Source organism: Narcine bancroftii, chromosome 3 (genome assembly GCF_036971445.1).
Source record: "Narcine bancroftii isolate sNarBan1 chromosome 3, sNarBan1.hap1, whole genome shotgun sequence".
NCBI lineage: Eukaryota > Metazoa > Chordata > Chondrichthyes > Torpediniformes > Narcinidae > Narcine > Narcine bancroftii.
The window spans coordinates 340960113-340972396 of NC_091471.1; the positions used below are offsets into that span (position 1 = coordinate 340960113).

General features: G+C 40.8%; 1 protein-coding gene across 6 annotated transcripts in view; it reads right to left on the reverse strand.

Moving 5' to 3' along the window:
* Window positions 1–12284, reverse strand: part of myocd (myocardin) — a 101029-nt gene that overhangs the window by 37247 nt on the left and 51498 nt on the right. For all 6 annotated transcript variants that reach the window (XM_069929507.1, XM_069929508.1, XM_069929506.1 and 3 more), the window contains 2 exons: window positions 8588–8663; window positions 5023–5184 (listed from right to left, as the gene is read on the reverse strand). In XM_069929507.1, coding sequence (XP_069785608.1) covers window positions 5023–5184; window positions 8588–8663 — 238 coding nt within the window. The remainder of the gene's footprint in view (window positions 1–5022; window positions 5185–8587; window positions 8664–12284) is intronic.

Genomic DNA, 12284 nt, shown 5'->3' on the forward strand with positions numbered 1-12284 from the left:
TGCCTCACCGGAGGTGAGATAGTGGAATGGTAAGGTGTTTGTTTTGCTTTTTAATGATATGAACCTTTACATCCAAGAACAGCACGTTTTCAATCATCATGTACACCGTGCACTTTTCACCAAGGGTTGCTAAATAAATAAATCGAAGTTATTGCTAAATTTCCCTCCTTCTGCCAAAAGTAGATTCCTTCTAGACATCTTCGGTATATAAGGAGGGATCAATGGGATCACATAGTAAACCACAAAGAATAGTTTGAGAAACAATCAATTAGATTCAAAATAATTTGAAAGTTAAATTAATAAATGGATTGACAGAGATTTATATCAACATTGGGCAATAGCAATTGTTTCTGATTATCAATATCTGACTAAAAGATCCATTCAATGGTTTATCAATTAATTTATGACCTCATTAAAACAAGAATCAAAGCAAATGATATGTTAAAAATATATTAAACCAAATAATATGATTTGTTAAATGGGCCTCAAAAAGCTTTAATTGTCTTTCAATGGTTTTTCAGTAACAATCATCTAAATGTTGTGAAGGGGAAGGGGGGGGGGGGGGGTTGGGGCATACTCTTTCCCTATCTTCAGTTGAGCCAGTGCATGAACCTACTTCACGAGGAGCCCAAAAGTCTGTTGTAATCTCTAAACATAACGGATTCAACCTCTACCCTGGACTTTATCCTCTGAGGCTCTGTATTGAAGGTGCTGACAAGGACCTGGGTATAAACAGCTTCTGATTCACCCTTCAGCTATGCACAAGATGTCAGCAGACATCCAGCTCAACATTTATCTGCTACATCAAATTACAGTTCAACTTGAAGATCATTTCTTGTTAACTTGGTAGCGATATGAACATTAGTTGTGGCTAAGTGTCCATTTTGTTCAGCTTTTTAAAATTTCAGTTCAAGGGCAACAGGAGTATAATTAATTCAGTCTGTTGGCGATTCACTGCAATTACAATTCAGATAACCTGTGGCAGACTGTCAAGTACAAATAATTTAACAAGTCTCCCGAACAGTGCCTTGCTAACCAAAAAATGTAACGTGTAATGAAGAGGTATCTATAAACAGCAATTCAAACTGTTTTCCTTGATTGTTTAATTTTAAGGTAACCCTTGCAGCACATTTGATTTAATTTCTTCAAGAGATTTCTAGTTTTCTCACTGAGATTTGATTTCCTCAACAATATCAGTAATCAGCTTGGGATAGAGAGGAGAAAAATATCTTCTTCTTCTTCTTTGGCTTGGCTTCGCGGACGAAGATTTATGGAGGGCTAAAGTCCACGTCAGCTGCAGGCTCGTTTGTGGCTGACAAGTCCGATGCGGGACAGGCAGACACGGTTGCAGCGGTTGCAAGGGAAAATTGGTGGGTTGCGGTTGGGTGTTGGGATTTTCCTCCTTTGTCTTTTGTCAGTGAGGTGGGCTCTGCGGTCTTCTTCCAAGGAGGTTGCTGCCCACCGAACTGTGAGGCGCCAAGATGCACGGTTTGAGGCGATATCAGCCCACTGGTGGTGGTCAATGTGGCAGGCACCAAGAGATTTCTTTAGGCAGTCCTTGTACCTCTTCTTTGGTGCACCTCTGTCACGGTGGCCAGTGGAGAGCTCGCCATATAACATGATCTTGGGAAGGCGATGGTCCTCCATTCTGGAGACGTGACCTACCCAGCGCAGTTGGATCTTCAGCAGTGTGGATTCCATGCTGTCGGCCTCTGGCATCTCGATACTTTGATGTTAGGGATGTAGTCGCTCAATGAATGTTGAGGATGGAGCGGAGACAACGCTGGTGGAAGCGTTCTAGGAGCCGTAGGTGATGCCGGTAGAGGACCCATGATTCGGAGAAAAATATAAGCTGGAGGTAAATCTCCCCTCTACACATTGATGGCTACTGTCAGAGACACGGATCTATCTGATAATGGAGGTTGCTGAGCCATATCACTTTCTCTTATCCTCAGTCCCTGCAACCACGAATCAGCATTTACCTACAGATCTCTTTGGCACTTCAGGATTCAGGGTAACTGATAGCAAATACATAATTACTGAATTTTCTGACATTTGGTGCTGTTTTTTTCTGATGATGCCCATTGACTTCCCATGAAGTCCTGGGAGGGTGTCTAACCTCTTGCAATGTATATTCTCTCTTCAGGTTCAAAGGACAGGGGTATTTGGACAAAAATACAATCAAAGTGCAGATGATCAGACAAGTACTTGTCACAAACTTCCTGAACATTGCTGCAAATACCCGAGACAAACTTTGGAAGTAATTCTAGTCATTGACCTTTTGTTCCTGCAGAAATTACCATTCTTTAATTGGAAAGAAAAAAAGCTAATTTTATTTCTGTTACCTCCATTCTAAACAAATGCTTCCTTTCAGAATAAATTGACTAGGCCTGCAGTACGACAGACAATGTACTATTGGCAATGCAGTTCGAGCACATTACCCATTGCACTCTTAGCTTGAGCTCACCTCCAAAGAGCCTCCCACTGAAATGGAGTTAATCTGAGCAACTATTCAAGGTCTGGCACCTTCTCCCCGAGAACCACGGCCATTCTAAGTTCAGTCACTGAGCTGCAGTAGAAAGACAATGGTTGTGTGTGGTCATGTCTGGAGACCGAGTGTCAACAGTGACTCCTCAGTGAAGGATATAAGCAAATGTGGCCTCTGCCTAGCATCCCCAAAAACCCTCTACCGATGATCCCTGATGTACACCACTGATCCCCATCAGTAATGGTCCACAATGAGGCCTTGGAAAACACTCCCTGTCACCTTTCAATGAAGGCAGACTTAAATGAGGACATTCACCATTCCCTTCAGAACACCAGTACAGACTTTGTCTGAAGACAATGACATTTGAAAGTCAAAACTGAAAATTTAACACAGTATTCATGATTTATCAGACAGTAGTGGCAGACTCCGAAATAGACACTCTATTCTGAGTTCTGTCACAGCACAAAGGAAGAATATTTTTTCAGCATGTTATCAAAGCCAAGAAGGTGTTACTGCCACACACCACGTGGTTCTTAACTAGTGTAAAGGGAGAAGGAGCATTGGGGATGGCATTGAGAACAGAGGGCATATATACTAAGCTTTAAAAATCCAGTGTAAACACAGTGGAAGGAATGCAACACCTTGCCCACTATTCATCCACCTGCTTGTGAAACACATCCCTTAACCCCCAGAACTGGAGGGGAAGATTTATTTCAAATTATGATTTTTGTTTGTTATTTTCAAATGTGCTTTTCGTATTCACTCCACGCTTGGAAGTGTTAACTCTTCCCTCCCCTCCTCATCCCACTCTGTGTTCTTAACTAAAACTGTACACCCTCTTTAGTTCTCCCAGAGATGGTGACATTTTCTGTGGCATAGTCCAATAAATGCTCATCCAATACATCAGGAGTGTTAATGAGATGTAACATCACAGGCAAGAACAAACACTCAGCAACCATGCAAACATAACAACTGCTATGATATATCAATCAGAAGCAGAAATTTTGCCTCTCTTCTGTGTGTGAATTTAGTCCCGATTGCAGTGCACTTCTTAATTCCAGGCTGTCATAAGCTAGATCACTTCACAGCAGAAACGACACTTTTGAGCTTCCTTGTTTCAACAGGCATATTTACCACGAGGCTGTCAGGATCCCTTAATGGGTTCCTGAACATGCTCTGTGATCATAGGTTCATAAATAGATAGAGAACTGATGAGGATACATAGGTCATAAAGAGTATTATCACTTTTTAAAATATCTCAAGGAATATTTGAACAAAAAGTTGAAATATTTGTCAATTTTATAATGCTATTTCGAGAGAAACAATTTTTCCCTAATTTACGCCTGCGCATTAAACTGCAACTGACACGAAATTTCAGAGTACATGAGATTAAAGACAGTAAAAATATATTTGAGTGATGTTTTTCTGTCCTGTGATAGATATCAGGAAGGAAGACAATTGGCAAACTTATGCCTTATTTTAAATATTAGGACTACTCGGAGATTTGTGTGCATTTCTACAAGAGTGAAGACAGCACATGATAATGATGCAAATTGAGCTTTCCCTGATTAATGCCATGATTTAAAAAAAAAACAATTTGGTCAGGAAAATCTATCCTTTTTTGAAAAAATGTTATGAATGCATGTCTGGAATGGTAAGAATGGCAATTTCCAGGGTCTCCTTTCAGAACGAAACTGTCACTGGACTGATACTACACAACACCAAGCAAGTCAAAATCTTTCCCTCAAGGTAAAGGTGACATACACCAAAGGACTTGTGTTTAAGGCGAGGGAGAAGGCAGGTTTAAGGGTAATAGGTGGGGAAAATATTTTACACAGAGAGTGGTAGGGGCCTGGAACAGGTTGCCAGGATCAGTGATTTAAGCAGACAGAAGAGGAGAATTTAAGAAGCTTCCCTCTAGATGGACATATGAAAATGAAGGAGATGGAGTGATATCAATCAAATGTAAGCAGCAGGGTTTTTTGATTTGGACATCATGTTCAGCACAAACACATGGACCAGAAGGCCTATTCCTGTGCTATACTGTACTGTTCTTTTATTTAATGTTCTTAGAGCAGCAGAAGACCTGGAAACACTTCTCCCACGTTCCCTGTCAGCTGTTGAAGGTTACGATCCAACTGACTGTGCAGGTGAACAAAGAGATATCAAAAGGAAAGATGAGAGTTCATCACCACCACCTTTTGAAAGGCAACCAAGCACGGGCAATAATAATTGCACACAGAACTACAGTCTCTAAAATGAAAACTAAACATAGACATTCCTATAAAGTTTTTACATGTAGCGATAAACAAATCTGTTGGCTTTGGAATGAATTGCCAGTAATCTGAATTTTGAAGATTTCAAAACAAAACAACCTAGAAAATAATGAACAGTTGGCAGTGCTAAATGAGGAGAGGGCACAAGATGATGATTTCTTTCTAGGGCGTGCTTAGCACAATTGATCAAAAATGAATTTCTCAGCAAATTATGGTACAACCTCCAAAACTGGGATGAAAGGCGAGTTATGTAAATACCATTGATTGCTTCTTTCACTGCCGAGTCCACTGGAATTATATTCTTCTTCACCAGTTCCAAAGGTCCAGGTCTCTGGGCTATCTTCTCATTGAGATCATCGGCTAATCTCGCCCTCTTGAGCTTCATCTGAGTTGCTTGAAGTTTACCCTCTGCAGGTGTATCTTTTGATCACAAACACAAAGTTAGAGACCAGTCATATGAAATGATTACAGAGTACATCCTGCTGGCCCAATAAACCTCCATCTCATCCTGCCTGGAAATACTGCCTTACCCTACTGTGGATAAGGTTGGTCAAATTTGCTGGACATCTACCCCCTGGATACATGGCATACAATGAGGGACTACTGGGCCTGTGGTATGAAGACAAGAGAGACTGGAATCTACAAGATAAACAGAATCCTGCAGGATCTCAAAGGGTCCAGCAGCATCCATGGAGGCAAAAGATTTCAGATTTATTGTCAGAGTGCATACATTACATCGCAAAGAACCCTGAAATTCCTTTTTCCTATGGGTGTGGAAGAATTACCACTAATTGGGAGAGCAAAAAAAAAAAAATTGTCATCAGAGTAAAACATGTAAACAAACAAATACTGTAAAAGGCTAACGAATGTAAACAAACTGAGCAATACAGAGAGAACAGAAAGAAAATCAATAAAATGTGCAAGAGTCTTTAAATAAGTCTCTGATTGAGTTTGTTGTGGAGGACTCTGATGGTGGAGGGGTAGCATCCTGAACCCGATGGTGCGAGTCTTGTGGCACCTATACCTCTTTCCTGATGGCAGTAGCGAGAACAGAGCGTGTGCTGGGGGGGGGGTGGGGGGTTGCTGAGGGTCTTTGATGATTGCTGCTGCTCTTCCCTGTAGGTGTACTCAACAGTGGGTTTTGCCTGTGATATCGTGGGCTGTGTTCATTACCTTTTGGAGAGCTTTATGCTCAGGCGTATTGGTGTTCCCATACCAGACCGTGATGCAACCAGTCAGAACACTTTCCACCACACAGCTGTAGAAATTTGACAGGGTTTCTGATAACATACCAAACTTCTGCAAACTCCTAAGGAAGTGGAGGTGCTGATGTGGCTTCTTCACGATGCCATTGGTGTGCTGGGTACAGTAAAGATCCTCTGAGATAGTGACTCCCAAGAACTTACTCAACCCTTCATCAAATAATTTTAAAAACCTTGGCCCTAAAATAAACTGATGGCAAGTTCATGCCCAGGCTTTCCAACTATAAATGCCATGTTTTTTAAAAAATGATTCGAATGGTTATAGTAATTTAAAAATGATTCAAAGGGAAATATTCAAAAGATTTTATAAAATATTTAAGTGAACTAAAAAATGTAAAAAAAATGTAAATTAATTAAAACAGAACTTGTTTTCTGTTCTCCCTCTTGAATCACTGCCCCACAATCCACCATTCAAGTCAATGAGCTCTTGACCTTTATATCAAGTTGGTCTTGCACGAGATGAGAGAGAAAAGTTGCCAGGCCAATTTTTGTGGGTTTTCTCTCCCAATTCATAATATCTTTGCTTTGTTTTCATTACATTTTTCTCCACGTTATACGTTTATAGTGTTCTGTATTTTAATTTTTTTCTTTGCTAATTCCTTTTCTATAATTGCTATCTTTTTTTCCAACTGTTCTACTTCTCAGTTTGTGGTGATACACCTACTGCAGGGGTGATCTCTGTACCACAGAGGACAGACCACACCTGGCCAGCTGTCAATCAGCCGACCTGAATAGACCTAATTTCAACCAGCCGGCTGTCAATTGACTGCCCGGGATATTATCCTGAGCCGGCCCCTTCCGAGCCAGTCACTTAGGAGCACCAGTTCAGCTACCACTGTGGCAGAGACTTTTAAATGAATAAAACCCGTTGTACAGTCTTTCTCGAGTTTTGTGTCTGCTTACTGCTGCAGCCGTGCATCACCCAGTTATATTCCTTTTTATATAGCTAATTATTTAGCTACTTATTTGCCAGCAGAAATATTTGGAACTCAGAGCAAGAACAGGATTGACTACGGTGGGGTAAGCAGAAAGATCTGATTCTCTCAGTCAGCTAGCCCCGAAACACCGCACTTGTCAGCATAACAAAGAAGTCAGAGAGCTCCTGCTGTTTAAATGATTCTAACCGTCTGTTCGAACCACGAACATTGGCCAGCATGATCTGGAGCGTTATACTGGTTCCAAAAAATAACTCTTACATAAGTCATTAATTAATCTGAAGCAAGACTCACAGGTGAAAATGTTACTTCATGAATTAAGTTGCTTATCTAATTCCAGTATGGAAAAGTTAACTTAACTGCAGCTGTTCTCGCCCAACTTCTTGATAATACTTCCCCAGTCATTTCAGTGAACCTACTGACAGGTCAAATCTGAGGTTGTTCCAACATCTCTGAAAATTCCTGTGCACTGAAGCAGGCAACTTTTGGGGAGAAAAACATTCAGTGTGTGTGTGTGTGTGTGTGTGTGTGAGAGAGAGAGAATCAGGGTAGAGGTTCCCAAATTTATGTTTTGTTGTTTCTTTTTATTGCTTTTGTTTATCAGTTTGAATAAAATATTGTAGGTGGGGGATTTGAATCGGAAAGTCATGAGGAGATGGCTCTTGGAGTTCTCCCAAATGAATCTGGAAACTTTATCCAACCCCTCACCAATGATAGCCACTGAACTGTGCTCACAGGGTAAGGGAGGAAACACCTGCTCTCTGGCTAATTTTAATTTCTTGACTCTGAGATGATACAGTAATATCCCTCTTGGAAAGAAACCAAAGAGTAAATCGTGCATGACAAGTCAACCTAATGTTCCTATGTTAAGGTAGTTATTTGTGAATGTTAGCAGAATATTATTCCTGGTACATTCTAAATATTTCTTTAAAAAAAAACTGAGCTTCCTATCTGAGAGCCCATAAGTCATGTCAAAAGGTAGTCTTTATAGGTTGCAACAGATGTAAAATAATTATAAAATGAGAAAGGAAATAAAGTTATTTCCACCAATGGTTCTTCTGATTTGCTGTTTGACAATTTAAGAATCTTTAATTAATGCCTGCAATTTGGAAGAGCTGAGGATGACATGAAATCCCACATCCCTGTAGGAATGACTTTTGTCAGTCTGAAGTTGTCCCATTAAACTAAAACTGCCTTTGAGAAGTGATACTGAAGATCAGTGGGTTAGATTTTAACCACAGAAGTTGAATGAGAATGGATCTGTCAGGGTATAACTAACCAAGACCTGCATCTGGAATCTGGCTTCAATTGCTTGACAGGGACTCAAGTGTTTACACAGATGGGTTTGATCTGCTACGTTGTCAGTCAGTCCATTTTCAGAATTTCTGGCCTTGGCAAAGTCTCTTGGATAGTTAACCAGCTCTATGGGGAGTGGGTGAGTGTGTGTGTGCAACAACCACACCTGCAGGGGGAGACCACACTAAGGGATGAGTGCCTATTGGGCTTCATGAGAAACATCCAGTCACCAAGACTATTACACCAAGTTTGGAATAAGTCCAAACAACACTTGAACAATAATTGGATTCTTTCATGACAAAAATAAAATGACAAAAAGTACATTCTTACCTTGCAGGATGTGCATGTTAACCAGGTCTGTTTTCTCAGGTCTACTTCTAATTTTGTGTTTCAAGTAGTCTTCTGTCTGTGAAGTGCAGAGGAAATTAATCAGCCTTGAGCTTATTAAAGACAGGGCACACTCAAGGGTGCAAGTGACCTACTCCTACTCCTCATTCATGTTTTCCTGGAAAGGACCACAATCTAGAGTCCTTCTGTTACCAGGCATTGAGTGGCCGAGAGCAACAGAAAGCCCTTCAAATAACAGAGGTGACACTGTGGTGTAAAAAGAGCACATACATAACAATGTACAAGGATGGGAATGTATAGACATGGTAGAAAGGGTGTGAATAGACTTTGAACGGTTTTCCTTTCCATAAATAATTTATTGTGAATAAAGTCTATTTTGGGGAAAAAAATTGTTTTCCTGTGTTGATAGTCAACTGTAAGTTAATTTAAAAAAAAACAACATTGTAGTCTTTGGCAGGAATAAATGATCTACTGAAAATGCCCTTAACTTCAGAAAGCACTGTGGGATGTAGCATTGCCCAATTCAAAGCAAGACACTTCGCCATGCAACCATGAAAGATGCAATGCATGTCCTTTAACCTCTTCCCTTCCTCCATCCTGGGACTCAAACACCCCTTTCAGGTTTGGCAGCTCTTCATTGTGTCTTCTTCCAGCAGGACCTGATCTCCTCTACACTGGTGAAACTAAAGGCAGATTGGATGACTGCTGTTCAGCGAACCTCTGTTCAACCTGTAAGGGATATTCTGAGTTTCCAGTTGCCTCTACGTCTAGTTCTCCATTCCACCTCTCTTTGACCTTTTACACGGTTTCAATTCAGCCCAATGCAAGCGAGGCAAAGCATCTCAGATTCTGACTTGGCATCAGCCCTCAAGTCATATCACTGAATTTAGACAACAGCCTTTTTAATTTGGATCAGAATTGGTCAGTTCAGATGAAAGGTCATGAATATTAACTTTGTTTCTCCTTCCATAGATCCTGCCTGACTTGATGAATGCTTCTATCCTCCTTGGTTTTCAATCCTGATTTCTAACGCCTACAATCGTTTGCTTCAGCCTGCACTTTACTTTTCCTTGCGGCATTGTTTACTTTCCCTTGTTCCCCTCTCCCTTCCTCTCTTTCATTTGTTTTCCTCCAGTTACATCTCCAGGCAGCTTATCTGTGGGGAAGATGCCTTCACCACCCTCCTTCAACCAGCAGCACGATTACTGTATCATCAGTCTCTCTCTGAACTCCCCCGACACAGACATTCTCCTTGCTCTCTCCACCCCTCTCCCTTGCCTACAACTTAAACATTTTATTTCTAATTTTACTCAGCTGCGATGAAAAGTTGAAACATTGGCTCAGTTTCTCGACATGCCGACTATTTCAGAATTTTCTATTTTTATTTTGGAATTTCAAGAGCAGTTTTGGTACACAATCAGAAATGATTAATGCTCAAGAGAATTCATCTGAATGACTGATTATATATAATGCAACATGCTCTTTGAAATAGTACACAGTAATTATTTATCGATATATCACATCCTTACCACTTGACAGGATATCAATGAAACAGACTGTGAATTAATAGCCCATTCTCCACTGGCATCCCAGTTAATTGGCCGTGCAGTGTCCCAGGACAGGAAGCCATTTGTGCTGCTTCCACTGGACCACCTTTAACCAGGACACCGATCTACTTTTCGCTGAACAAAACTTATCCCCAGGGATCAGACAGTCTACCTTTGAATGGAATGGAATGGATGGAAGTTGACCTTTTTCCACAGGTTTAATCAGTATGCCAGGATCAGCTGTCACCGGGGATATGAGTAGTCCCTGGCATGATTTGACGTCATTGACGCAGGTGTGCTGATTGTTTTCCATTTCCACTGGACCCTTAACCGGGTTAATTTCCCCATTAATACCTGGGACAAGGTGCCAGTGGAAAAGGGGCTAATGAAAAACAGATATCATGGACTCATGCTTAAATACAACATTCTGGTGAGCTCTCTGGCAAATATGACATTTTGCATTTTTGAGTGCTATAAATAAAATATGACTGAAATAAAACCATAATTAACTTGAAATGACACAGCCTTTCCTTGTGGAAAAGAAAATCTCTGCTCAGGCAGACTGGAGAAATTTGTGTGACAAACAGGCACAATTGAAGCAATATTGTGCCCTGATCTGTATTAATTAGAGTTTACAAAAATGAGGGAGAATCTCAAGCACCTTTTCCACTGGCACCCTGTCACAGGAATTTACTGGGTCAGATTCAAGTGGAGAAGGAACACTGTCCGAATGTCGGCGTCAAATGACGTCATTTCACTCCGGGGATTAACCGCCTCTACCCCTACTCACATTCCTGGCATTTGCTGACGTCGGTGTGCCGATAAAACCATTGGAAAAGGGACAGAAGAAAGTCAACTGTTTCCAGTTGAAAGTAGAACACTCCGATCTCCTGGGATGAGTTGTGTTCAGTGGAAAAACAATTAGAGTCTCAGTTAAGGGAGGTCCAGTGGAAAGTGCACAAAGTGCTTCCTATCCCGGGACACTACCCAGCCAATTAACTGGGAAGCCAGTGGAAAAGGGGCTTCTTTGAAAGGTATCAAATTGCGACAGGGCTCAAAGCCTGGATGTAGGGTGATGGATTCAAGGAGCATGGAACAGGCTGTTCAACCCAACTTGTCCATGCTAATCAAGATGCCATTCTGAGCTACTCCCATTTGCCCTGTGTTCCAGATTCAGATTCATTGTCAGTACATATGTATCATCACATACAACATTGGAGGTGAGAATAGACTTGCTTTACTTCCATTTCCCTGGATCTTCTGATACCAGATGATAAAGAGCACTCCGCTGTCGGCCTTTATCCACCCCATCCATCCTACCCAACCTGTGGCAAACTGCAAAGCTTTACCTGACCATTGCTTTTCTTTTTTTGGGTGGGCATTTGACTTTCTTCTTAAGCACATGGCCAACAGCGGCAAGAGTACTCCTTCAATAATATATTTCCACAAAACAGATGTTGTAAAATGATGAATGGAGAGTCAATAATGCAATTGAAAATAAAGTATCAAAGATAAAGTTTCAGAACAGGTCCTGGTTCTTAGGATGAACTATCAAATTGTCAATTTCCCCATAAGCCTGTAACTTTTAGGATGTTTTTGCTTGGAGTGAGCTATATATAGATAATTAGTATTCATTCTCACTGCAGCATACAGAGGAATGTGATAAGAATAATTCCATGGGATCATGAATGAGATGCAATTGAGAAATAGTTAAGAAGCTCTTTTTCTTTGACGGGGGCAGTGAAGTGGGAAAGTGGGGAGATAACACTTTATTAAACTTATCTCCAGTTATTTATCCCCAGAACTATTTAATTACACCCCAATTTAACTATTGCTAAGAAGAAATATGTGAATATATTGAGGGCACCACTTTTGTGAGGAATCTGGAGATTTCCTGCAAAGTCAAATTCCTGGGCTTTCCTCTGTGCTGTCACGTGTGATTTAATGATGACACAAATAACACCCTGTGCAAAGAATGTGGACTCATTCATTCACCCAAAGTAATGCTTTTCTACTCTCAGTTTAAATGGTACACAAATATTAAAGTAGCTTTTATTTTAAACAAACAGCAACAACTTCTAATTAAAGTGACCATCATTCAAAGCATATCAGTTCCTGTCTGTGCAGCGACA